At 44.6% G+C, this 27,684-nt stretch overlaps 1 protein-coding gene across 1 annotated transcript in view; it reads left to right on the plus strand.

The window, feature by feature from the left end:
* The window catches only part of LOC126416626 (sodium-dependent noradrenaline transporter-like), a 387,224-nt gene that overhangs the window by 221,028 nt on the left and 138,512 nt on the right, over positions 1-27,684 (plus strand). The window contains exon 5 of the mRNA XM_050084387.1: positions 12,242-12,381. Coding sequence (XP_049940344.1) covers positions 12,242-12,381 — 140 coding nt within the window. The remainder of the gene's footprint in view (positions 1-12,241; positions 12,382-27,684) is intronic.

The following is a 27,684-nucleotide window of genomic DNA, read 5'->3' on the forward strand; positions in this document are numbered from 1 at the left end:
AAATTGGAACAGAGGAAACTAGTTCGAGTCCTGATTCATCTAGACACTTTTGCGAGTCTTGATCTTTATGTCCTTATCTGCTCTAGTGCCGCTTCTTTTATTGATTTAGTTTTCCAATAAATTTTAACATTATACAGTGTCGTCACTTTTCTCAGGTGCTCCAGTTTTCATATTCTGTTGTTTTTCCACAGAGCACGTTGGCTTAGATTCTTTCTGAAATATGAAGGTAGAAGTTAGTAGAATATGAGCTTAGGCGCTAAGCCTTACTAACATTTCTCAGTTAGAAGCAGAAAGATCAGATTGTCGAAGACTCTGATCATACCAACTACATCTACGTAACACAAAATAGAGAAACGATGCAGCCAGATCATTCGAAAGAAAAGGTGACTCTTACATGAAACATTCTCTGATTCAAAAAAGCGATCTCCGAAATTCGTGAAACAAGATGAGGCACGAGCAGTCATATATGACACTCTAGAAACGTTGTGACACGTGGCACCGATGAGGGGAGAGGTGCACCAGAAATCTGTTCATAGCCTATAAGAGCACTCTCTCCCCTCATCATCGTGGATTACACCGTCCTAATAAGGTTGTAGTAATGTCTCCCATTGCTGTACAAGTGCCCTATGGAGATCATATCCACTGTTAATTGCAGAGGAGAGAACAGATAGGTGGAAAGAGAACTTTGGAGGTCTTTATGAGAAAGACTTCCCTGATCACGTGACACAAGAAGAGACAGGTGTCGATATAGAAGAGATAGGGGATCCAGTATTAGAATTTCATAGAACTTTGGAAGATTTAAGATCAAGAAGGCAGAAGGGATAGAAAACATTCCGTCAGAATTTCTAAAATCATTGGGGGAAATGGCTCAAATGGCTGTGAGCACTATGGGACTTAACATCTGACGTCATCGGTCCCCTAGAACATAGAACTACGTAAACCTAACTAACCTAAGGACATCAGACACATCCATGCCCGAGGCAGGATTCGAACCTGCGATCTTAACGGTTGCGCGTTTCCAAACTGAAGCGCCTAGAACCGCTCGGCCACTCCGGCCGGCTGGAGAAATGGCAACAAAGCGACTATTCACGTTGTTGTGTAGAATATATGAGTCTGCCGATATACGATCTGAGTATCGGAAAAACATCATCTGCACAATTCCCAAGATTGCAAGAGCTGACAAGTGCGAGAATTATCGCACAATCAGCTTAACAGCTCATGCATCCAAGCCGCTGACAAGAAAAATATACAGAAGAATGGAGAAGATAACTGAGGATGTGTTAGGAAAGGTAAAGGTACCAGAGAGGTGATTCTGACATTGCAGTTGATAATGGAAGCAACACTAAAGAAAAATCAAAACCCGTCGATAGGATATGTCGACCTGGAAAATGCGTTCGACAATGTCAAAATGTGATGTTCGAAATTCTGAGAAAAATAGGCTGAAGCTACAGGGAAAGGCTGGTAATATACAGTGTGCACAAGAGCCAAGAGGGAATAATAATAATGGAAGACAAAGAACAAAGTGCTCGGATTAAAAAGGGTTGAGATAGGGATGTAGTCTTTAGCCGCTTTTGGTCAATCTATACATGGAAGAAGCAATGACGGAAATAAAAGACAGCTTCAAGAATGGAACTAAAATTCAATATGAAACGATACCGATGATAAGATTCTCTGATGACATTGCTACCCTCAGTGAAAGTGAAGAAGAGTGACAGGATCTGCTGAGTGGAATGAACCATCTAATGAGTACAGAATGTAGACTGAGGGTAAATCGAAAACAGACGGAAGTAAGGAGAGGCAGCACAGATGAGAACAACGAGAAATTGAGCATCAGGTTTGGTGATCACGAACTAAATGAACGTAAGGAATTCTGCTACATATGCAGCAAAATAACCAATGACATCGCAAGGAGGACATCAAAAGCAGACTAGCACTGGCAGAAAGGGCGACAGTCTACTAGAATCAAACGTAAGCCTTAATTTGAGAAACAAATTCTTGAGAATGTACGTTTGGAGCACAGCATTGTATGGTAGTGAAACATGGACTGTGGGAAAACCGGAAGAGAAGAGAATCGAAGCATTTGAGATGTTGAAAATTATTTGGTCCGGTAAGGTAGGCATAAGGATGTTCTCCGCAGAATCGGCGAGGAAAGGAATATGTGGAAAACACTGACAAGAAAAAGAGGAAAACGGTAGCACATCTGTTAAGAAATCGAGAAATAACTTCCATGGTATTAGAGGGAGCTGTAGAGCGTAAAAACCGTAGAGGAAGACAGAGATTGGAATACGTCCAGCAACTCTGAGATGAAGAGGTTAGCACAGGAGAGGAATTCTCGGTGAGCTGAATCAAACACCAAACCAGTCAGAAGACATGAAAAAAAAGAGAGTCCATAGAGTCCATGGCGGCGGTTTAGGACCACAAACATACACTTTAGAGTGCCCCGTTAGTTTTCGACAGCATTTATTGGAGGGAGCGAGCACCCCACACTAAATGTGTGTTGCCCCCATTCTGTAAATACTGACTGTTAGATATACTTCACTGTTTTATTTACAAAAAGGCGAAACCCCAGGACCAGAACGAACATCTACTAATTAAAGGCCGCTCTACGATCGTGGGACATGTGATCTACCAGCCGTTATCGCCAATCTGATGATATCGCTGCTTCTCTAGTGTAGCAGCTCCTCATTTGGCCTCGTAAGAGCTGAGTGCATCCCATACCGGACCTCCATAAAGTCTGAAGAGGTACCAGAAAACCCACCCAGACCTCTCCACCCTGAAGGCAGCGACGCCTACCATTTTTAAATACTCCTTTATAACAATCTACAACACATTATTCAGGCTATAAGTGAGAAGAAGAAAATCAAAGTCGCAGAGATGTTTTACCATAACAATGTTTTTTGTTTATATGTACAGGCTGAACATTAATAAAACCGACAAACTGCACAGACGAATTCCTGACTCGAAACAGAAGAGAAAAGGTCCTACGAACATGTGTCCGGAAATACATGGTTGCCACGGTAGATGGCGCTGACGAATGAAAGTTCCTCTGACCACGTTTATATGTACAGGTTGAACATTAATAAAACTGACGAACTGCAGAGACGAATTTCTGACTCGAAATAGAAGAAAAAAGGTCCTACGAACATGTGGCCGGAAATGCATGGTTGCCACGGTAAATGGCGCTGACGAATGAAAGTTCTTCTGACCACTTGCCGTGTGTTCCTTGTGTATTGCACGCTGTGTGTTTGACGCATCTGTTAAACAGCAAAGTGGCCCCGTATTCGTGTCGGAACAAACCGAGATGGAATTTGTGTACAGCCAAGGGGATGGAAACGGTCGAGAGGTAGCACCGCTGTACCAAAACAAGTACATTTACACAATATTTCAAGCCCTAATGTCGACTGTGACACTTTAGCAAAAGCTGTACCATAATTTTGCTCTCATGGTAAAACCGGCAGCAGTGGTCAACGAATGCATTCGCAATGTGTGCCTACGTAGTCAAACGGCGACCATCTGGCATGTCAAGAACGTGAATCATCATTCGTCATCGCTGTTGAGGGTCACTGTTGACCCAATCTTGACAGTATGCTCCCACCACGACGCCTTCGAGACATTGCCACATAGGTGAGATGATCTTCACCTTGATGCGACGAATCTCTGTCTATCTGTCAGGAGTTGGTGGGCTTACCATTTTTTGAGCAGTGTACTGAAATATTCCGTCGTGTGGCGATATCAAAGGCACGATTGTTCTCTTTCATATTGGATCACTGAACGCTGTAGTGCCAATTTAGAGCATTCAAGTCACTGTTTCAACGTGGAGGCATATCTCAGCTGTCGATCTTTGCAGGCAGTCCACATGTCCTCTATAAGTCGACGACATTTTCATTTTCCACCCTCATTTTCCAGCAGCCACGACTCCTGTATACCTTGTGACGACGGAGAGAGGTGGGCTACGATCGGAAAAGGCTAACGACTGTCTTTCTGCGTGCATCGTTACTGCCGTCTGATCGGGGAGACATAAATGCGATTGAGGCGATTTGCAGAGTGACTGGCGACGGATGTGTATTCTCTGGGCAGTTGCCATGCACCCTTTCCCAATTCTCTAGAAGACATAGTTCTTGCACCAGCAGACGAATTTCAGGTACTTGGTGTAACTGGGTGACTGATCTTTTGGATGAAATATGCAATTGAAGTCACCACCATGGATGCAGTTGACATAGAGTCCAAGGAAGAGAGGCTTCATCTTCTCTAAATAGAAATACGACTGGTCATATCTCACGTCCATTCCAGAGGGGGAACATCTATCTACAAGCCGTGTACCTTGTGTCATGTGGCCAATGGCAAATACCTCACTTTGTAAGCCTCTATGCCAACTCGCGCCATTGTGGCCATACCGCTGCCAGCATCACCAGCAGGAGTAACGTACAAGGCGTAACACTAATGCCTGGAAAGATTTCCAAACGAATTTCTGGCATAAGCACAATGTCCTCATCTGACAGTCTTAGCATATCGTGCGGCCATTGAAGCTTCACTTTCGAACCAACGGTGTTGAGATTGATGGAACCAATCCAGTAGGCCTGCTGCACGTCTGCAGGTGCAGCGACACACATTGCAGCAAATGGATGTGATGATTCGACATCTTTTTCAGTGTCGATTCGTGCATCTTTTCCACTTCACCAGTAATTTATTAATCATGGCCTGCTGGGACCTTGGACACTGGCACAACTTTAGTCACCGTATATTCGTCGTCATCATCGACCAACAGTGATGGGCAGGGGGAGGCATCAGCCATTAGCACCTTCAAGGGGTTCGTGGTCGACGTTGGTGCTGCAGTGGCAGGGGAGCATTGTCCACCCTTGCAATCATCGTCAGATTGTGTCACTTTTAACAGGGGTTCAATAGTGTCTGGTCCATTTAGTGGGCATAGGTTGCATGTTGTTTTCATGGCTTCTATCAGCGCACTATCTCTGGGCGAGATGGAGCATCATCTGTTTGTAACTGTATTACATGGCCATCGAATGATGTCCTCCACCTTCTCTTGTGCTTCTTCAGCGATCGGTGTTTATGATTGGGCTTTCATGTAGGTTGGTAGCAAAGAGTCCCAATGGGCTGGCACCAACACCGCTGCGGGCACTACCATGGTGTCAACATTTATGCTTCCATTGGCTGTGATGATAGTGGGAGTTGCTTGATTTCCATGGTTCCTCTGCAGTGCCTAAGTCATCAGTAGAGTGTCGCTAGGGGCTGTCAGAGCCTCAACGTGCTGACTTAATACTTGAACGCTGCCACGTCTGTCACAGGTAGGGATGTTGGGAATGGGGGAGGGATTGGGCCTGTAAGTAGCAGTTGTGCTATCCTCGTCTACAGACATTCTGACCACATGTGGCCTTATTTACGGCACTCCGAGCACCTCTTCAGTTGTCTGTCGTAAATGATGATGACTCTGCATCCTGTAATGTTTATACAGGACAGGACATGTTTACTGAAAGTAATGCAGACCTGTCACACCGCATTATATGCTGAAATGAGCCCATTTCTCAGCAACATGTCCATGCATCCTGTAAGGACGGAGTTCAGACACCACCTCGTCTGCGGGCATTTCGAAAATAGTTCAAAGACTTGGTTCATCCGCAATTCCAGCCCGGCATGAACGATCTCCACAGCACCCACATTATCATCCGAGGGCAGAATTTGAGCCCGTTTTTATCCCTTCAAGGCTTCTGTCGCAGGTTGTGTCATTGAGAAGCTTTTCATGCACCACACTACTGACTATGGAAAAGTGCCTCGTAACAAGCTCATCATCTGGGATCTTTACATCGTCTTGGAGAAAACTTTCTGCTTCTAGAGATTCTGACCGAGTCAATTTACTCCTGAAACTGAATTTCAATGTCGATTTTCTGTAAGAGTCATCCATTCTAAATGATAAAAGCACTAGGACGCTCGAAACGGCCGAAGCAAGTAGACACACATCAAGTGTGCTCTCCACAGCAGGGACGTAAATAGCACATCCGTGCCCCACGGCTCCTCGAACCAAACTGACCATTTGGCTTCAGAGCCGGGCTATTGAACAGCTATATATTCTCTTACATTCACACGTGTGACAACTAAACAATCAGTTATCCATTGTTACAAAATGATTTATTTGTTCTTTCGGTATTTCTCTAATGTCTGTTTCTTCTAGCAAGTCATTTTGGACAGTTTGAAATCCAATTTTCCATCTTAGGGATTCTGTTCTCTAACTTTTGCACTTTATTTGCTAGAGTGTCAACTTCCTCACAGAGCGCCGCCTTCAAAGCTCCATTTGAAGAAGTAATTTCCTCTTTAACAGCATTACTCTTGCCGATCACACAACTGCTCATTCCACTCAGCGTGTTTGTCAAAATGTTATTCTTCGTCTGTATCTGATTGATGGAGTGCAGAATCTGAATTAAAACATAGGAAAGTTAACATGTTGCGGTGGCTCGGTGAAATGTAAAGCGTTTTCGTGGACTTACTTGTTGAAGAATGCTGGTTCTGCTCTCTTGCAGCGCCGATGTCTTCTGCTACCACCGGACGCTTGACCGAAGATTTCACTGCTAGGAAGGGGAAATTTTCACTCTCTCACTCTCTCTCTTCTTATTTAAAAAATACTCTGCTCTTGGAATATCGTTCAATGCACCAGAACATATTTATTTCTACTTTGTACAAAAAAACAACTAAACTTTATGACGTAAGCCCACGCATTTCCGGGAACCCAGAATCAGCGATAACTGTGACTGCGGAAACTGGAATGTCGACCATGCTGTTGGGTACTGTAGTCTTTTCAGAAATGTAATCAGATTCGAACGGCAGTAAGTGACCATGGAACAGTACACAACATCATATGGGAGGAATCAAAGTGACTCCAGTTAATTGGTTGATTGGTTTTTTATAGTTAAACAGACTAAACTGCAGTGTCATCATTTCCTTCATCCTGTATGCATCGAGCCAGGAATAATTCTCAGAGGAAGAATACAAAAGACAAATTCAAGGAAGCCCAACTGGAACCAAGATACAATAAGACAGAGATAAAAGCAAGGAGTTGTAGGAGAGCAGCGAGGAGGATTAAGATGGACAACCCACGCTACCCAAAACGTAGCTGGAGGTCGCTGGAGCATGGTATGTGGTGGGAGACGTGCCCTCTGCAGCCAACCAGCACCGTCTCGTCCCCTGTTACCCCAAGAAAACGATAACATGGACAAGATGATAAAATTTCAGGAAAGACAAAACATTAAAAACGCAAATATAAAAGTATAAGGATAATAAAAAGTGGAAAGGGTAGGGGCCAAACCGGATCAAGGAGCAAGAGCCATGAGCCGCTGTTGGTCCTCTGGGCCAGAGGAGGCGAGGGGTGCCTCTCCAACCCCTCTGGCGGCCAATGAAACCAAGCGAGCTACCTCACAGAGACGAGATCTTCGCAGGGAAAACATAAAACCAGGTCAGCTGCCTTGGCATCGCCAGCTAGCACTAGAGGTAGTAGCATGTTAGTAAGTTTAAGATATCGCCGCAAAGCAGCCAAACTGGGAGTCTAGTAGGATGTAAGTTATTGTTAGGCAGGCGCCAAATCGGCAATAAAGGATGTCCTCAGTGGACGAATATGGCCATGGATCAGCCAAGTGTGTCCAATGTGTAGCCAACAAAGGACAGCTGATTCCCTGCAAGAAGCACGAAGGGAAGACTGCCATATGATCGCGTTTTTTTAAATTATTATTGCTCTCATTTCTTTTGGAGAGTGCAGGGTGGAACATTCCAAGTTCCAGACCTCCAGCAAATGATGGTGTAGAGTCGGCTGAAGGTCCAGTTCTGGGACCCTCATTTCTAAAACTGGCCTCCTACTATCCAACTTTGCCAACTAGTCAGCATGTTCGTTCCCTGAGATCCCAACGTGTGCAGGGGTCCAAACAAAGATGACCAGCACCCTGCTTGATGGAGGTCAGAAAGAATATCCTGAATAGTTGTGACTAGCAGGTGACGAGGACAGTGCTGAGTGGGAGTCACTGCAGAATAGAAGCCTCTTACCACTACAAGAACGAGTGTGGCTAAGGGCTTGTTTGATGACCACCAATTTAGCAGTGAAGACACTGCATCCATTCAGCAGCAATTCACTGCACCTTGCATGTGTGTATACAAAACCAGTTCATCCAGCGACCACTAAGCCTTTAGTGTATACCACTTCTCAACCCAATAGTGCATCAAGATCAGCCAGGAACAAGCGGTGAAAAACAATGGGATCAATGGAATCTTTCAGTCTAAAGGATAAATTGATACAGATCTGAGGTTGGGGTATATGCCTTGGAGATGTACAAAATTGCTGCCTGATAAGAGGTGACAGTGGGGGAATTTTGATTTCAGAGCAGACAGATTGTAGTCGGATTGCAGTTGTCTCCCCAGTTCTGTGTCACTGTTGTGGGAGGTGGATCTCCTTACTAGGAGAAAGGACATGGTAGTTCAGATGCTTAGGGGAGCTGCAAACATTTATAGCATAAATGAGTCGATATTGCTGGCGCCTGATCCATAGTGGAGGGACCCCAACCTCCATGAGTAAGCTGTTCAAAGGGCTAGTTCGAAAAAGTCCTGTCGCAACTCTGACCCCACAGTGGTGTATTCAGTACAGTGACTGCAATGCTTTAGAGGATGCTGAACCATATGCCAGACTCCTGTAACCAAGATGGGACAGGATCAGGGCTTTGTAAAGCTGCAGAAAGGTAGTGTGGTCTGCATCCCAGCTGGTGTTACTGAAGTGTATTAAGGTGCTTCAGTTGGCGAAAATGGAAAGCCAGGTCAACCAGGCATCTAAGAACAGTCACAAAAAACGGTAAGTATCCACCACATTAAGTAAATGGTTGCTGAGGTAAAGTTCTGGTTGTGGATTAACAATATGACGTCGACAGAAGTGCATAACGTGAGTCTTGGTGGCTGAAAACTGGAAGCTGTGGGTGAGGACCCATGACTTTACCTTGTAAATGACACCCTGCAGTTGGAATTCAGTGATATCTACATTAGAGGACCAATCATAAAAGCAGAAAAGGTCAGAATACAAGAAGGATGATACTGAAGACCCACAGCTGCTGCTAGACCGTTGATGACTACTAGAAAGAGAGAGATACTCAATGCAGAGTCCTATGGGACAGCAATTCGAGCCCAGAAAGTATGGTATGACAAGCACTTCTGGACAAAACACGGAAGCGGGCCTTGGAGACCCTACTCATGTAAGCTAGCGAGGATATGGTGTCGCCATGAGATGTCATAAGCCTTTTCTAGGTCGAAGAAGACAACAGTAAGGTACTGACACTGGTCAAAAGCGTTCTGGGTGGCACACTCTAGGCAACCAAATTATCAGCAATGGAACGGTCTTGGCAAAAAGAGTGGCGTGGACCAAGAAGGCCTGGAAACTCAAGAAGCCAACTCAGCTAGCAGCTCACCACACGTTTGAGCAACTAGCAGAGAACATTGGTGAGACTAATTAGGCGACAGCTGTCCATCTTTAGCATATGCTTACCCAGTTTCATCATCAAGATATGGTTGAAAATGGTAAAGAGATTACGCTGACAATCCACTACCTAATGAGGCATTGTAGGACTCCAAGTGGTGTGTAGTCAAACATAAGTGCATGCTCTCCATCCACTGTTTGAGGAAATGAAAGGTAGATTGGTAGTTCTCAGACACAGAGACTCGAGCATAATGCGAAGCAAAATGTTCAGCGACAGTATCTGGATCACTGAAGACAGCATCATTCAAGGTAATACCAGGAACATCCGCAGGGGACTGGTATCAGTATCGGTGTCTTATCTTCACCCAAACTTGTAAAGGAGACATGCCGTGCGGGATTAGCCGAGCGGTCTAGGGCGCTGCAGTCATGGACTGTGCGGCTGGTCACGGTGGAGGTTCGAGTCCTCCCTTGGGCACGGGTGTGTGTGTGTGTTTGTCCTTAGGATAATTTAGGTTAAATAGTGTGTAAGCTTAGGGACTGATAACCTTAGCAGTTAAGTCCTATAAGATTTCACACACATTTCGAAATTTAAAAAAAAAAGGCGACATACATGGCCCAGTGGTTGCTTCCGTTATTTTATTTCATGGTGGACCCAGCCACAGAGCCATTTAAAGACAATAAGGTGCTCCTTCGATGGATGCCACTTATGGCGTTTGAGAGCTCATCAGCGATCTCTAATAGCTCGGTGATTTCAAAGGTCCACTAAGGTACTATCTTCCAATGGGGGGGGGGGGGGGGGCTGAAGAATAAGGGATCACTAAGTGTGTTGGCAATAAAATGGCTGATGTTGCACTCTGGACAGCCGTGTCAATATCTCTATCTAGTCGGGAGCTAAGAACGACAGTGGGGGGAAATTATCCCAGTTGGCATTGTTGAGAACCCAGGGAAGTGACACAGGGAAGTGACAGGAAGTTCAAAAGGTGGTTACTACCTCATAGGTAATTGTGGACTCTCCAGTGAATGGATGGGAGAAGACCAGCGCTGCAAACAGAAATATCAGTGGCTGAGTAAGTTCCATGTGCCACAATGAAGTGTGTGGGGGAACCAGCATTCAAGAAACACAGATCGAGAGATCTGCAAGTAAGTTTTCAAACTCGTCCCATCCCACAAAGCGTTATGGGCATTGAAGTCGCCCAACATTGGGGAGGGTGGAAAGATGGGGAGAGCTGAGAAAAAATTCAGACGTATTCTGAGGCACTTCACAGTTGTTAAAATCCTAAAATGCCCTTACCCAAGCAGCCCCAGCCTCCAAAGTTGCATCAAGATGCACTAGTTCGCTATATACAGAGTCCAGAACATATGTGCAAACTCCGCCCGACATCTTTTCGTAGTTGGCACAGTTCCCTAGTTGCCATGATGGGCAGGAATCCACATTGCTGGAAACCAAGTTTCCTGAAGGGCAATGCAAGAAGCAGGGGAGGAAATTAAGAGGTGTCATAGCTTAGCCATGTGGTAGAAAAAATTACTACAATTCCAATGAAGAATCATGCTGCCGATATATTGGGTGGGCATAAAGGGACCAAGGACGCAGGGTATGCCCCAGGGTCACCTGCTGCCATTCCTTGAGAGGTTATGGTATCAATACACATAAGTTCTGAGGCACATTGTGTGGTGCAATCAGGAGTCTCAGGGGTCACTAGGATCGCCACCTCAGCAGAACATTTGGCACTCGGCAGCATGGGGAACACCAGAACCTACTTTGTCTGGTAAGACTTCTTTTTGTCTTTCTTCTCCTTAGGAGATTTAAATAAATGGAAGGGCTTCCCTGAATTTCAGAGATTGTGGAAGGTCACGAAGACGTATTACCTGCAACCTGTGGCTTCTTCATTCCCTGGCTTGTATCCAGTTGCAGGCTGGTAGAAACCTTGGAGGGCAGTGTCCCAAGGGAGCCCTTCCTGACATGAGATGCCAGATGAGGGTGATGCATCTCCACCTGGGGGATGGGGATCAGTGTCCCTGATGAACGGGAAGCCATAGCTCCCAAAGTCAGCGTGGGGAAAGCAGCAGGAAGAGAGGGCGCAACCTTCAGGGGACAGGCACGGTCGAGCACCCCTGAAGGCCCACTGTAGCAGGCGTAATGGACAAGAGTACCATTGTCAGCAAGAGCGACGTCATCATAGCTGTAGCATATGACATTGTCATGTGTGCAGGCTGTAGTGTTTCTGGAATCGCACATTCTCCCTCATATCTGGGATCAGGGAGTGGTGATTTCTTTACTATCATTTGCAATGGCATAAATGACACACAGAAGCATCAAACTTTCATGAATAGACAGTACAGAAACATTCATGTTCAGATCTGGTGTCCGTTTGTAGTGCTGAATATGAAATTAAATTAAGCCCGTCGTAAGGCATTTACTGTCAGATTTCAAAGATTGGTAGTAGTCGCAATAGGCAAGAAATCTGTTGATGAGACCTATAGCGCCTATGAATTAAGAGAAGACAGATTTTGAAAGTATCGCTTTTGATATTCGGTGTAAAGTATCTACTCGATAGGTCGACAATTTAAGTTTCGGCTGCATATGTCGATATAATACAGAAATATCGATATTCTGATATACGAGTATAGATATCTTCTTCCCAGCCTGGTCTACCTGATAACACAATACTCGATGCGTCTCTTTATACTGGCGAGTGTCCGGATAGTGTTGATCAGATACTGTCTAGGGAGGCCGTGGTGAAGGTAACTACCAGCAGCGACGCCTACTGTGAGCGGCCGCCACTGTGTTCGCAGGCAAGGTGGTGTGGGCGACGGCGACGCTGCCGTACGTGGTCCTGTCCATCCTGCTGGTGCGCGGCCTCATGCTGCCGGGGGCGCTGTCGGGCATCTCCTACTACCTGCACCCCGAGCTCTCCAGGCTGGCCGACACACAGGTACTGTCACCCGCTGAGGAGGAGGCGAGCGACAGCAATGCGGCAGCCAGCCGCTTTTCCATTGTGACGTACTCAGGAGCAGAGTAGTGCGCGCCAGTCAAAACACATTTTCATGAATGCAGTCAGGTCAATTCCGTCACTGTGAACGACTTTATGAGCTTTGATCAATATAAACATTCTGCTGGTCGTTAAAGTTACAATACCACGATGATGACGTGATAAATGTCCAATTCCTTTTATGTAATAAAATTTTCCTTGAGACATTTGGGTCTCATCTTCATCTACGATAATGACTTCTTAAGTAATAGAACCCACTACGTTGTCCTCGATGGTGAGTGTTCATCGGAGGTGAGGGTATAATCTGGAGTGCCCCAGGGAAGTGTGGTAGGTCCGCTGTTGTTTTCTATCTACATAAATGATCTTTTGGATAGGGTGGATAGCAATGTGTGGCTGTTTGCTCATAATGCTGTGGTGTACGGGAAGGTGTCGTCGTTGAGTGACTGTAGGAGGATACAAGATGACTTGGACAGGATTTGTGATTGGTGTAAAGAATGGCAGCTAACTCTAAATATAGATAAATGTAAATTAATGCAGCTGAATAGGAAAAAGAATCCTGTAATGTTTGAATACTCCATTAGTAGTGTAGCGCTTGACACAGCCACGTCGATTAAATATTTGGGCGTAACACTGCAGAGCGATATGAAGTGGGACAAGCATGTAATGACAGTTGTGCGGAAGGCGGGTAGTCGTCTTCGGTTCATTGGTAGAATTTTGGGAACATGTGGTTCATCTGTAAAGGAGCCCGCTTATAAACACTAATACGACCTATTCTTGAGTACTGCTCGAGCGTTTGGGATCCCTATCAGCTCGGATTGAGGGAGGACATAGAAGCAATTCAGAGGTGGGCTGCTAGATTTGTTACCGGATTGAGGGAGGACATAGAAGCAATTCAGAGGTGGGCTGCTAGATTTGTTACTGGTAGGTTTGATCAACACGCGAGTGTTACGGAAATGCTTCAGGAACTTGGGTGGGAATCTCTGGAGGAAAGGAGGCGTTCTTCTCGTGAATCGCTACTGAGGAAATTTAGAGAACCAGCATTTGAGGCTGACTGCAGTACAATTTTACTGCCGCCAACTTACATTCCGCAGAAAGACCACAAAGATAAGAGAGATTTGGCTCGTACAGAGGCATATAGGCAGTCAATTTTCCCTCTTTCTGTTTGGGAGTGGGACAGGGAGAGAAGATGCTAGTTGTGGTACGAGGTACCCTTCGCCACGCACCGTATGGTGGATTGCGCAGTATGTATGTAGATGTAGATGTAGATGAAGACGAACAATTAAACTAAATTTTTTGCCACAGGCAGGACTTGAACCTATGTCTTCTCGGTTGCTAGACAAGAACGCTTGCCACAGCACGATGGCTAACTTTCCTGCACGGACTACCGAAGTCCAATGCTCTCCCCATCTATCTAACAAGGGGAAAATAAGCAAAAGATATGAATGGAGGTTTGCCGGCCGCGGTGGTCTAGCGGTTCTAGGCGCTCAGTCCGGAACCGCGGGACTGCTACGGTCGCAGGTTCGAATCCTGCCTCGGGCATGGATGTGTGTGATGTCCTTAGGTTAGTTAGGTTTAAGTAGTTCTAAGTTCTAGGGGACTGATGACCACAGATGTTAAGTCCCATAGTGCTCAGAGCCATTTTTTGAATGGAGGTTTGTGTTGGGAAGGCAATGGACTTGGGTAGTCCGTTCTGCAATGTTACTAGTGTTGTGTTGGTGTACTGGCTAGCATTCCTGCCTAGTAAGCAAGACGACCCAGATTCAAGTTACGGCCTTGGCACAAATATTAAATCATTTCTTCAGCGCCGGCCGCGGTGGCAGAGCGGTTCTAGGCGCTTCAGTCCGGGACCGCGAGACTGCTACGGTCGCAGTTCGAATCCTGCCTCGGGCATGGATGTGTGTGATGTCGTTAGGTTAGTTAGGTTTAAGTAGTTCTAAATTCTAGGGGACTGATGACCCTAGATGTTAAGTCCCATAGTGCTCAGAGCCATTTGCACCATTTCTTCAGCTTCCATCATTGTCGCAAATGTCCAATTTACAAAACATTTACTATAAAGGGCGATCAAATGTTTCCGTTTGAGGGCGATGCTGTAGCGCACATGCGACGTAGCGCGACTCCGATGCGGGTATGTAAGCACTGGCATCTACGAAAAGGATTACTGTGGAATTCGTATCTTTCCGAGTTGCGTGAAATAAATGCAGAAACGTGAACTACAATGACGTTATTACCAATTCTAAGCCCAGCTTTCAAAAACTCGTTTACGGTAGAGGACTGCAGCACCATTCCCCCTTTCAATTATCGAACGAACACAAGGATGGCAGACATAGTGTTTAGTGTATCTGGGATTGTAAAACAGTTAAGATCCTTAGACGCTAGGAAGGCATCTGGCCTATATGGTGTCCCCGCAAGATCATATGTTGGCTATGCTACAAATATAGCACCATTCTTATCCACCATCTATCAGGAATCATTGGAACAGCGGGAAGTTCCATTGGACTGGAAGAAGGCCCAGGTCATAGCAATTATAAAAAGGCTAGAAAATCGGATGCACATAATTACCGGCCAATTTCACTGACATCGATTTGTTGTAGAATCATGGAACATATTTTGTGTTCAGACATAATGACCTTTCTAGACTCTGAGAAGCTCATCTGCAGAAACCAGCGAGGTCTTGGGAAACAGCGGTCATGCGAGACACTGCTGGCGCTCTTTGTTCATGATATACAACAGGCTCTAGATACCGGCTCCCAGACTGATGCCATATTTCTCGACTTTCGAGAGGCATTCGACTCAGTTCCGCACTGTCGCTTGCTCCAAAAAGTGCGCGCTTACGGTCTATCCGATGACATGAGCGGTTGGATAGAATGTTTTCTAAGAGACAGGGAGTAGTATGCCGCCCTGAACTGGATGACTTCAAGAGAATAAGCTTAACTTCAGGTGTGCCCCAGGGCAGCGTAATAAGTCCGCTGCTTTTTACGATTTGCATAAACGATCTGGTTGATGGTATTGACAGCGGCACTAGACTGTTTGCCGATGATGCTGTAGTCTACGGGAAAGTAGTATCACACGAAAGTTGTGAACAAATCAATGAGGATTTGCAGGAAACATATGCGTGGTGTAATGACTGGCAGTTATCTCTCAATATTAGTAAGTGTAACCTAATGCGTATAACAAGGCGAAAATCCCCATTAATCCACGTGTACAAAATAAATTCCCAGTCATTGAAAGCGGTAACATCCGTAAAGTATCTTGGTGTGAGTATTCGAAATGATCTCGAATGGAACGATCAGATTACATAAGTAATGGGTAAGGCAAATTCTAGATTGCGGTTTATTGGTAGAATCCTGAAGCGATGCAGTCCTTCAACAAAGGAAATAGCTTTAATACGTTAGTTCGTCCTGTCTTGGAGTATCGTTCGTCTGTATGGGACCCTAACCAGTTGGGTCTGATTCAAGAGATTGAGAAGGTCCAAAGAAGAGCAGCAAGATTCGTTCAAAAATGGTTCAAATGGCTCTGAGCACTATGGGACTCAACTGCTGTGGTCATCAGTCCCCTAGAACTTAGAACTAATTAAACCTAACTAACCTAAGGACATCACACACATCCATGCCCGAGGCAGGATTCGAACCTGCGACCGTAGCAGCAGCGCGGCTCCGGACTGGAGCGCCTATAACCGCACGACCACCGAGGCCGGCAGCAAGATTCGTGACTGGTACATCTAGCCAGCGTTACAAATCTCATAGAAAGTTTGAAGTGGGACACACTTGCAGAAAGACGGCGCGCTAAACGGAAGGGGCTGCTCACTAAATTCCGAAATTCGATCTTCACTGAGGATGTAGAGCATATATTATTACCTCCAACTTTCAAATCGCGCAATGATCACCATTCAAAGATAAGGGAAATTAGAGCTCGTACTGAGGCTTTCAGACAGTCGTTTTTCCCTCGCGCGATCCGCGAGTGGAACAGAGGGGGGAAATATGACTTTGGCGCGAATTGTGCCCTCCGCCACACACCGCTTGGTGGCTAGCGGAGTATATGTGTAGATGTAGATGCATGCAAACGGGACCAACATGCATTTGTTCTTTTCTTCACTCCGCAAGGACAAACACCGGTGGACATCCTGCTGAGATGAAGAACGTGTTTGGGGTAGCCTATCTGTGGAAAATCGCCGTTTTGGAATAGTGCGCCATGTTCTCTGCTGGTCCCGATTCAACACAAGACGTCGGAAGATATGGGAACCCAGCCTCATCCATTACGGACAATTACCAGTGGCCAGTTGATGAAGCGATTAGGGCAGATAGCACATAGCCATTCGTGCGTTAGGTAAGAACCTTGACAACAGCTTTGGTAGCATGTGACACAGGAGTTAGGCTACCATAATGTCTGCAGCCTGTCCATGTCCCTGGCGTTGAATGCAGAACAAAAAGCAAATCGGATGCCTGTTCATCTAAATGCGGGTGGGGCAGCATTTTTCCCAAAACCTGCGACAAGGTGTGCTGCTGCTTCATGATAACGCACGTCCCCATATCGCAAATGTCGTAACGCACAAGATACGTCAATTCAAGCGCGAGACACCTTATCTCTCCCCATGCCATTATCACGCCTTTGGTTCCTTAAAAAAGGCCTTTAATGGTCCACGATTCATGTCGGAGGAGACGTTCAGCAGGCAGATTACCGACTTATTTATGCAGCAAGACATGGTGTTTCACGCAACGGCTATTTTTAATCTGGTCCATCGGTGGGATGATTCCCTCAGTGCTCGCGGCGATTTTGCCAGAGTGGCAAACCGATTCTGGCTTGTACAGCCTTCGAACGGAAACTTTTTGGCCACCCCTTATATATTATTGGATATTCAAATTATTATAAATTCAGTATAACTGCACAGAGTAGATAGGAGTAACACAATATACAACCTGTATGTAAGAATAATGTCTTTTACTAGTAGCCAAAACATCCCGAGTTCCACGTTTGATCCCAGCCACTGGCTAAATTGTGAATAAAAATCATCAGTAGAGGCGGCCTCAGACTTCCGGTGCAAGTAATCATCCTCGTTCTGCCAACGGTCTTGTCAAAGAGAACGAAGAGCAGACAGAGGTTTGGAGTGCTCACTTTCTCTTGGAATGGGAAACTACTCCTATAATAACCAGCAAATGATCAGCAATGAGAGCGTTCAGAAGAAAATAGAAGCTACTGTTATAAGGACACGCCACGTATATCCACAGGACATGTTCCCTTTACCCAAAAAAGTTTCACAATGGCCTGTCGATTGGCAAAACATTCTAAATTCGTCACCCATTCGGATCTCCGGGAGAGGGATGCAGAGGCGGAGGTGACCGTGAGAAAAGAATTGAATAACCAATGGAAGGGCAATATTCTAGTAGCCAGAACACTGAATCTCGAAATCTGAATGTGGTAGGCATACTAGAAAATCTGAAAAGGTAAATGCAAAGGCTATATCTAGATGTAGCGAAGGCAGTGGGGTAAAATGGGAAGAAGACGAGGGCTTCTGGGCAGACGAATATAGGGTAATATCAACAGCAGCAGAAAATGATATAATGAGAAGAGGATTCGTTACGAATAGGAAGGTGTGGCAGAAAGTGTGTTACTGTGAACATTTCTGTGGTAGGATTATTGTCATCAGAACTGAAAGCAAATCAGCGCCAACTAGAATAGTTCTGTTATACATGTCGAAGTCACAAGCAGATGAAGAGACAGAGAAAGCATATGACGATATTTAACAGGTAAAGAGCATCATGACTGAATTTAATGCTGTACTAGGGGATGGAACAGAAAACTGACTGTGGGATAACATGGGCTCGGTAGTAGGTACAAAAAGGGGGAATGACTAAGTGAGTTTCCAGTAATTTTGAGCGAATGCACTGTTCAAAAACCACAGGTGGAGGAGGTATACGTTGAAGACACGTAGGAGGTTTCCAGCTGGATAACGTCACCATCAGCCAGAGATTGCGAAATCGGATATCGAATCGTAAGGTACATCCTGGAGCAGATTTGCAATGAGGTGACAAAAGTCATAGGATAGCGTTATGTACATATTCAGATGGCGGTAGTATCGCGTGAGTAGGGCATAAAACGACAGTGCATAGGCAGGGCTGTTATTTGTACTCAGGTGATTCATGGGAAAAGGTTTCCATCACGACTATGGCTGCACGACGGGAACTAACAGACTTTGAAAGTGGAATACCATTTGGAGCTAGACGCATGGGACATTGCATTTCGGAAATCGTTGGGGGAATTTAGCATTCTGAGATCCACCACGTCAAGAAAGTGCCGAGAGTACCAAATTTAAGACGTTATCTCAAACTAAAGACAACGCAGTGGCCGATGGCCTTCACTTAACGACCGAGAGCAGAAGCGTTTGCATTGAAATGTCAGTGCTAATAGACAAGCAACACGACATGAAATAACCGCAGAAATCAATTTGGCGAGTACGATGAACATATCCGCTAGGACAGTGAGGTGAAATTTGGCGTTAATGGGCTGTGGCAAAAGAAGACCGATACGAGTGCCTTTTCTAACAGCACATCTCCTGTAGCACCTCTCCTCGGCTCGTGACTCTATCGGTTGGACCTTAGGCGACTGGAAAACCGAGACCCGGTCAGATGAGTCCCGATTACAGTTGGTAAGAGCTGATGGCAGGGATCGAGTGTAGATTCCACGAAACCATGGACCCAAGGTATCAACAAGGCACTGTGCAACCTTGTGGTGGCTCCATAATGGTGTGGGCTGTGTTTAATGAAATGGACTGGGTCCTCTGATCCAACCGAACCGATCATTGACTGGAAATGGTTATGTTGGCTTCTTGGAGACCGTTTGTAGCCTTTCATGGATTTCTTGTTCCGAAACAGTGATGAAATTTTTATGGATGACAATGCGCCGCATCTCCAGACCACAATTGTTCGCGTTTGGTTTGAAGAACGTTCTCGATAATTGGAGCGAATGATTTGGTTAGCAGATTGACCAACATGAATCCCGTCGAACATTTATGGACACAATATCCTGCACCGGCAACACTTTCACAAATATGGACGACTATAGAGGCAGAATGGATTAATGTTTCTTCAGGGGATTTCAAACGATTTGTTGAGTCATGCGACTTCGAGTTGTTGCTCTAAGGAATGGACATCTCTAAGACGGAAAATCATGGAAGCTGAACAAATATAGGCACAACAAACGATACTGCTATGCAACCGTGCATAAAAGAAGAAATCAATAGATCATCGAAAGAAGGAAGTGAAAAGTTAATGAAAAGCAGTGTAAGTCAGTTGGGAGTGAAATAAACAGCAAATGTAGGAAAGCCAAGGCAAAATCGCTCCAGGAAAATGTGAAGAAATCGAAAAAGAAATTGTCGTAGAGAGTACAGCTTCAGCATATAGGAAACTCAAAACAACCTATGGTGAAATTAAAAGCAAAAACATCAAAATTAAGAGTGCAAGAGAAATTCCATCGTTAAACGCGAAAGAGAGAGAGGATGGGTGAAAGAATAGATTGCATAAAGGAGAGGAATTGTCTGATGACGTGATAGAAGGAGAAATGGCAATTGATTTTAAAGACTTACGGAATCCAGTGGTGGAGTCAGAGTTTAACTTAGCTTTTTCCTTCGTAATTCCTAAAATCATTGAGAGAGTGACTACCAAACGTCTTTTTAAGTTGATCTGTAGAATCCATGGCTCTGGAGACATACGATCAGAGTTCCGAAAAAATATCACCTGCTCTATCCAGAAGATAAAAGGGGCAGATAATTGCGAAAACTATCGCAGATTGATGACAATAACGGATGATAATGAAGTGATAACAAGAATAATGCCGGCCGCTGTGGCCGAGCCGCTCTAAGCGCTTCAGAACGGAACCGCGCGACTCCTACGGTCGCAGGTCGAATCCTGCCTCAGGCATGGATGTGTGTCGTGTCCTTAGGTTAGTTAGGTTCCTGTAGTTTTGTCTAGGGGACTGATGACCTCAGATGTTAAGTCCCACACTGCTTGGAGTCATTTGAACAAGAATAATAAACAGAAGAATTGAAAATAAAATTGAAGATCTGTAGGATGACAGTCAGTTTGGTTTTCGGAAAGCTAAAGACACCAGAGAGGTAATTCTAACGTTACGCTTGAAAAGGGAAACAAGACCTAAGAAAAATCAAGATACCTTTAAAGACCTAGAAAGGTAGTTCAGAAATATAAAATGGTGCAAAATGCTTGAAATTTTCAGGAAAATAGGTGTAAATATAGAGAAAGACAGTTCATGTACAACATCTACAAGAATCAAGAGGGAAAAATATGAATCGAAGACCAAAAACAAAATGCTTAGATTAGAAAGGACATAAAACAGATATGCAGTCTTTCACACTTACTCTTCAGTCTATGCACCGAGAAGTAATACGATGAGTTCTGGAGTTGGATTAACATTCTGGCTGTAAGGATACCAATAATAAGATTCGGTGATGACTTTTCTATCTTCAGTGAAAGTGAGGAAGAACTGAGTGACCTCTTGAACGGAATGAACCGTCTAGTGACCATACACTATGAACTGAGACTAAACCGAAGAAAGGTGAAAGTAATGAGGATTAGCAGAAATGAGATTAGCGATAAACTTAACAGCAAAATTGGACAGCACGAAGTACGCGAAGTGAATGAATTATGCTACCTTGTAAGACAAATAACATATGACAGAGAAACAAAAAGGATATAAAAATCGTGACCAAAAGAAGCATAGTAGTATCAAACGTAGGCCTCTTTTGAAGACGAAATTTCTGATACGCAACGCAGTATCGAAGTGAATCATGGACTACAGGAAAAGCGGAAAATAAGAGGGTGTTGAAGATTAAGTGTACTGATAAGAATTGAACAGGTTCTCTGTAGGACCGGGATTTTAAAAAATATGCAGAAAACATGATCAGGAAAATGTACAGGATGATAGGACATTTTTTTTAGAGATTATAGAGTACCTTCCATGGTACTAGAAGGAGATGTAGAAGACAAAAGCTATAGATGAGGATCAAGATAGTAATATAGCCAACAAATAATTGAGAAGCTTGGCTCAAGTTTTAATCTGCGATGAAGATGTCGTGGGAGGGGAAGCCGTAGTGTCGTTTCATGGACCACTAAAACACGATAACTTATAGACATGATACTATTTTTGCTTCTTTTACTCTGGCGGTCAGCGCCCAAGACAGAGCAAGATTGTATATTTCAGTCCAATTTCTCTTGCCTTTATTGGTTTGCAACAGGTTAATATAAAGGGATGTTGATTTAACTGAGAAGCTCATTGAGTGAAGAAACTGTAAATAAATTAAAACTGCAGCCAGACGAATACGTGAACGTATAGTTTTGCTTTTCACCTACTGATATTTTTATCTCCTGATTACTCACACTACATAGCTCAAGACTGTAATCTCTCAGCGACTTTCTCCTACTCCTGCAGACTTCGTTGAAGTTCCTGTCAAGCTTTCTTAGACTATCACTCTTGTGACAAATGATATAATGGAGAATAGGTTTTACTACTGTGAATCTTCCTTTCAAATTAATACTCGTTCTGTGTACTAGAGTGCGACTCCAACCCCATCTCTGCCTTCCCTCAGTGCTGCAGACTGCTAGTACCTTTTCCCAGCACCTTCCAACATAATGGGCACTTTTGTTGGCAAACCGTCATCCTCGACATATATCCTTATTTGCGGCTAGCATATTCTCCGTCGTATTCTTTTTGTCATTAGCTTGTTATAGTAGAACGGTACAAAGGGTGCACACCTGTGGAATTTGGAAGAGAGAAATAGAGTTACCGCAACACTGAAGCTTTGATTGAGACCGTAGATTAGATTCACTTTTTGTTCCATAGACCCAACAAATGAGATAATTCTCGTGGGTGTGGAACATGTCAGAAAGCATGACATAAAAGCATAAAACATTTTAATATAATACTTAATACCCTGATCATTTGTCAGGAGATAGTCGAAAATAAGCTAATACAATGCAGTAAATTGGGACAGCTAATATTTACATAATTAACACAGTCAAAATGAAACACTGTTATCCACTATTAATAAATTTATCATAAGCAAAATACCTAATCTTGACTGTTGTGACCAAGTGTTGTCAAAACTGAAATCTAACAGATATTTTTACTTAAGCTGACTTAACAGTCTCTGTTAAGATATTCATCTATGGAGTAGAAGGAGTTGCCAATCAAAAAGGTCTTTCAAACTCTGTTTAAACCGTGCTTTATCTGAAACCAAGTTTTTAACCGTTGCTGGCAATTTATTACAAATGTGTGTTCCTGAATATTGGACCCTTTTTTGGACCAAGGGAAGTGATTTTAGGCCTTTATGTAGATTCTTCTTATTCCTAGTACTGATACTATGTACTTAGCAATTGGTTGGAAATAGAGATGTATTACTTGCAACAAATTTCATTAAGGAATAAATATACTGAGAAGCAGTGGTTAGAACACAAAGTTCCTTTCTACAAGATGTTCTTGAATTTACACCACAAATGATTCTTATCACTCGCTTTTGCACCCTAAAAACGTTTGCTCGGTTTCATGAGTTGCCCCAGAATATGATCCCATAAGGATATAAAATGTATACTGGCAATGGCAAGGAAAGCGTTTCTGAAGAAGAGAAATTTCTTAACATCGAGTATAGATTGAGGTGTCAGGAAGTCGTTTCTGAAAGTATTTGTATGGAGTGTAGCCATGTATGGAAATGAAACATGAACGATAAATAGTTTAGATAAGAAGAGAATAGAAGCTTCGAAATGTGGTGCTACAGAAGAATGCTGAAGATTAGATGGGTAGCTCACATAACTAATGAGGATGTATTGAATAGAATTGGGGAGAAGAGGAGTTTGTGGCACAACTTGACTAGAAGAAGGGATCGGTTGTAGGACATGTTCTGAGGCATCAAGGGATCACCAATTTAGTACTGGAGGGCGGCGTGGAGGGTAAAAATCGTAGAGGGAGGCCAAGAGATGAATACACTAAGCAGATTCGGAAGGATGTAGGCTGCAGTAGGTACTGGGAGATTAAGAAGCTTGCACAGGATAGAGTAGCATGGAGAGCTGCATCAAACCAGTCTCAGGACTGAAGATCACAACAACAACAACAAGACATAATAGAATGAAAGCAAGCAAAGTATGCAAGTTTTTTTATATTTATATCTCCTACATCTGACATCATTCTCATGGTAAATACAGACTTGTTTAGGCGCTTAAGCAATTCTGTGGTATGCCCCTCCTAACTGATTTTATTATCGAGTTATAACCCCAGGAATTTAACACTGTCAACCTCTTTGATCTGCATGTCTTCATACGTTATACTCATGCTGGAATGAAATCTCTTACAGGTTCTGAACTGCTTTTAGTAGGTCTTCTCAAAGTTTAATGACAAAGAATTAGCTTTAAACGACTTATTAAGGTCAGTGAAAATTTGATTAGCAGCTATTTCTATATCTGTACTTGACTTGCTACTTATTGCAATGTTTGTACCATCTTCAAACAAAACAAACTTAGCCTCTGGCAATGTAACAGATGAGAGGTCATTAATATACACAAGAAAAAGCAATGGACCCAAAATGGAACCTTGAGGAACACCACATGTAATTAACTCCCAGTCTGATGAACACAGACTGCTTACTGCACGGGTATTTGGCAACGACACCCTTTGTTTCCTGTTAGATAGATAAGACTGAAACCATTTCGCAGAGAGCTATCGGAGGGCAAAGTTGGTGAAAGCATCGTCCGCAGAAGACAATGACCTAGACCCAAGCCGCACCTTGACACACAGCTTTAATCTATAAGAGACTTACCTGTAACAGTGTGAAACCTTAATAATATAATATTAACAATAATTATAGTGCGCACTTTTCTATTCTTAACGATTATTTTTGCGTCCGATTTGCATTTACCATAATCTTTCGCACTTAGATATCGGCTTCCCAATGAAGAGAACCATTTACGCCACTCGACTTCACCATTTCCAACATAAGTCTTGGTCATACTGTAGACAGGTTTTCTTGACGCGTATCCGTTTTTTCCTAATCGTCTGATATGCAAGTGGCTCGAACACTTCTGAAGTAAGACAACCCAGAATGCTGTCCTCGACAGCGAGTGTTCATTAGAGACAATGGTATCGTAATGAGCGCCCGCTCTTAGTCTCTTCATACACAAATGATCTGACGCAAAAGATGAGCAGCAATCTGCGGCTGTTTGCTGATGATGCTGTGGTGTATGGTGTATGGCTGTAGGAGTATACAAGATGACTTTCTAAATTTCTAGTTTGGTGTGATGAATGATGGCTTGCTCTAAATGTAGAAAAAAATGTAAGTGTATGCAGATGAGGACGAAAAACAATCATGTAATGTACGAATACAGTGTCGGTAGTGCGCCGCTTGACAGAGTGACGTCGATTAAATATTTAGGCGTAAGTTGCAAGACGATTTGAAATGGAACAAGCACAAAAGGGCGATAGCAGGGGAAGCGAATTGTCGACCTCGGCTTATTGGTATAATCCTGGGAAAGAGTAGTTCATCTACAAAGTAGACCGCTTATAAGACATCAGTGCAATCCATGCTTGAGAACTGCTCGACTGTTTGGGATTCCCACCATGTCGGATAAAAGGAAGATAGGTCGAAGCAGTTCAGGGGCGGGCTGATGGATTTGTTACCGGTAGGTTTGGACAACACACGAGTGTTACTGAGATGCTTCGGGAACTCAAATGGAAACCCCCTGAGGGAACATGACGTTCTCTTTTTCGAAAAACTATTGAAAAAATTTAGAGAACCAGCTTTTGAAGCCCGTAGCAGAACGATTCTCTTACCGCCAACGTACATTCCCCGTAAGGACCAAGAATATAAGAAAAATTAGGGCTTGTACGGAGGTATGTAGGCAGTCGTCTTTCTCTTGCTCTGTTTGCCAATGGAACAGGAAAGGAAATGCCTCGTAGTGGTACAAGTTAGCCTCCGCCATGCTCCATAGAGTGTCTTGGAAATACGGATGCAGCTGTAAATACAGGAAATAGATTCGGCCTTCCTGCAAGAATTCTCGTCCGTACTTTCCGCAGGTGTGCCATCCGTCGTCCAGCAAGAGGCGTGACTGGCAAGCAATTGCTTGCAATGAGGACATTTCACATCTGTGGTCCTAAATTACTTGAAACAAACTCAAGCACACATCAGTGCCGTAAAGTGGCGTTCGAAACCACTAGACTAAATTCGTGTTCATTGAAATATTTAATCGAACGCATGTATTCAGTAACACAAAGATCTCCACTATCGTTCGAAACTTATTCTGTAATAACAGTGTTGTTTTCCTATATATTCATTGTACTTACAGTTATGTTTCTCTTTTGCTACATGCTCTCTGTACCTAGTAGTTTCCAGACAGCATCTTTTTTACAAAGTATGGCAGTTTACATGTGATGTTTCACGACAGATGAAGGAGACTGTGACCTCTGGAGGTATTCTGTTTTCGTTTATTTATATTCACATTTACATATACGTTTAGTTTTTAGTCAAAAACCTCCCCAAAACCATGTTTTGAAATACTGTTTTTTGTTTCTACATTAGGCAGTGCCACAAGTTACCCCAAAGCTGTAACACAATACACACACATGTCGTACTAATACATGTCAGTTCACCTGATGATGGAAGTTTTAACCTTCGAACCGCGTTGTGGATGTAAGTAAACAGTGACTGGCAACAGTAAACTTGTTTCATTCGATATCAGTATCAATCACGGTAAAGCCTTAAGACAATCTACGTCTCAAAGTTTTTGCAGCTTTCCGCCATAGGACAGAAAATTACACTCCTGGAAATTGAAATAAGAACACCGTGAATTCATTGTCCCAGGAAGGGGAAACTTTATTGACACATTCCTGGGGTCAGATACATCACATGATCACACTGACAGAACCACAGGCACATAGACACAGGCAACAGAGCATGCACAATGTCGGCACTAGTACAGTGTATATCCACCTTTCGCAGCAATGCAGGCTGCTATTCTCCCATGGAGACGATCGTAGAGATGCTGGATGTAGTCCTGTGGAACGGCTTGCCATGCCATTTCCACCTGGCGCCTCAGTTGGACCAGCGTTCGTGCTGGACGTGCAGACCGCGTGAGACGACGCTTCATCCAGTCCCAAACATGCTCAATGGGGGACAGATCCGGAGATCTTGCTGGCCAGGGTAGTTGACTTACACCTTCTAGAGCACGTTGGGTGGCACGGGATACATGCGGACGTGCATTGTGCTGTTGGAACAGCAAGTTCCCTTGCCGGTCTAGGAATGGTAGAACGATGGGTTCGATGACGGTTTGGATGTACCGTGCACTATTCAGTGTCCCCTCGACGATCACCAGTGGTGTACGGCCAGTGTAGGAGATCGCTCCCCACACCATGATGCCGGGTGTTGGCCCTGTGTGCCTCGGTCGTATGCAGTCCTGATTGTGGCGCTCACCTGCACGGCGCCAAACACGCATACGACCATCATTGGCACCAAGGCAGAAGCGACTCTCATCGCTGAAGACGACACGTCTCCATTCGTCCCTCCATTCACGCCTGTCGCGACACCACTGGAGGCGGGCTGCACGATGATGGGGCGTGAGCGGAAGACGGCCTAACGGTGTGCGGGACCGTAGCCCAGCTTCATGGAGACGGTTGCGAATGGTCCTCGCCGATACCCCAGGAGCAACAGTGTCCCTAATTTGCTGGGAAGTGGCGGTGCGGTCCCCTACGGCACTGCGTAGGATCCTACGGTCTTGGCGTGCATCCGTGCGTCGCTGCGGTCCGGTCCCAGGTCGACGGGCACGTGCACCTTCCGCCGACCACTGGCGACAACATCGATGTACTGTGGAGACCTCACGCCCCACGTGTTGAGCAATTCGGCGGTACGTCCACCCGGCCTCCCGCATGCCCACTATACGCCCTCGCTCAAAGTCCGTCAACTGCACATACGGTTCACGTCCACGCTGTCGCAGCATGCTACCAGTGTTAAAGACTGCGATGCAGCTCCGTATGCCACGGCAAACTGGCTGACACTGACGGCGGCGGTGCACAAATGCTGCGCAGCTAGCGCCATTCGACGGCCAACACCGCGGTTCCTGGTGTGTCCGCTGTGCCGTGCGTGTGATCATTGCTTGTACAGCCCTCTCGCAGTGTCCGGAGCAAGTATGGTGGGTCTGACACACCGGTGTCAATGTGTTCTTCTTTCCATTTCCAGGAGTGTATTTATACTCGTACATACGT

The sequence above is a fragment of the Schistocerca serialis genome, chromosome 8, assembly GCF_023864345.2.
Source record: "Schistocerca serialis cubense isolate TAMUIC-IGC-003099 chromosome 8, iqSchSeri2.2, whole genome shotgun sequence".
NCBI lineage: Eukaryota > Metazoa > Arthropoda > Insecta > Orthoptera > Acrididae > Schistocerca > Schistocerca serialis.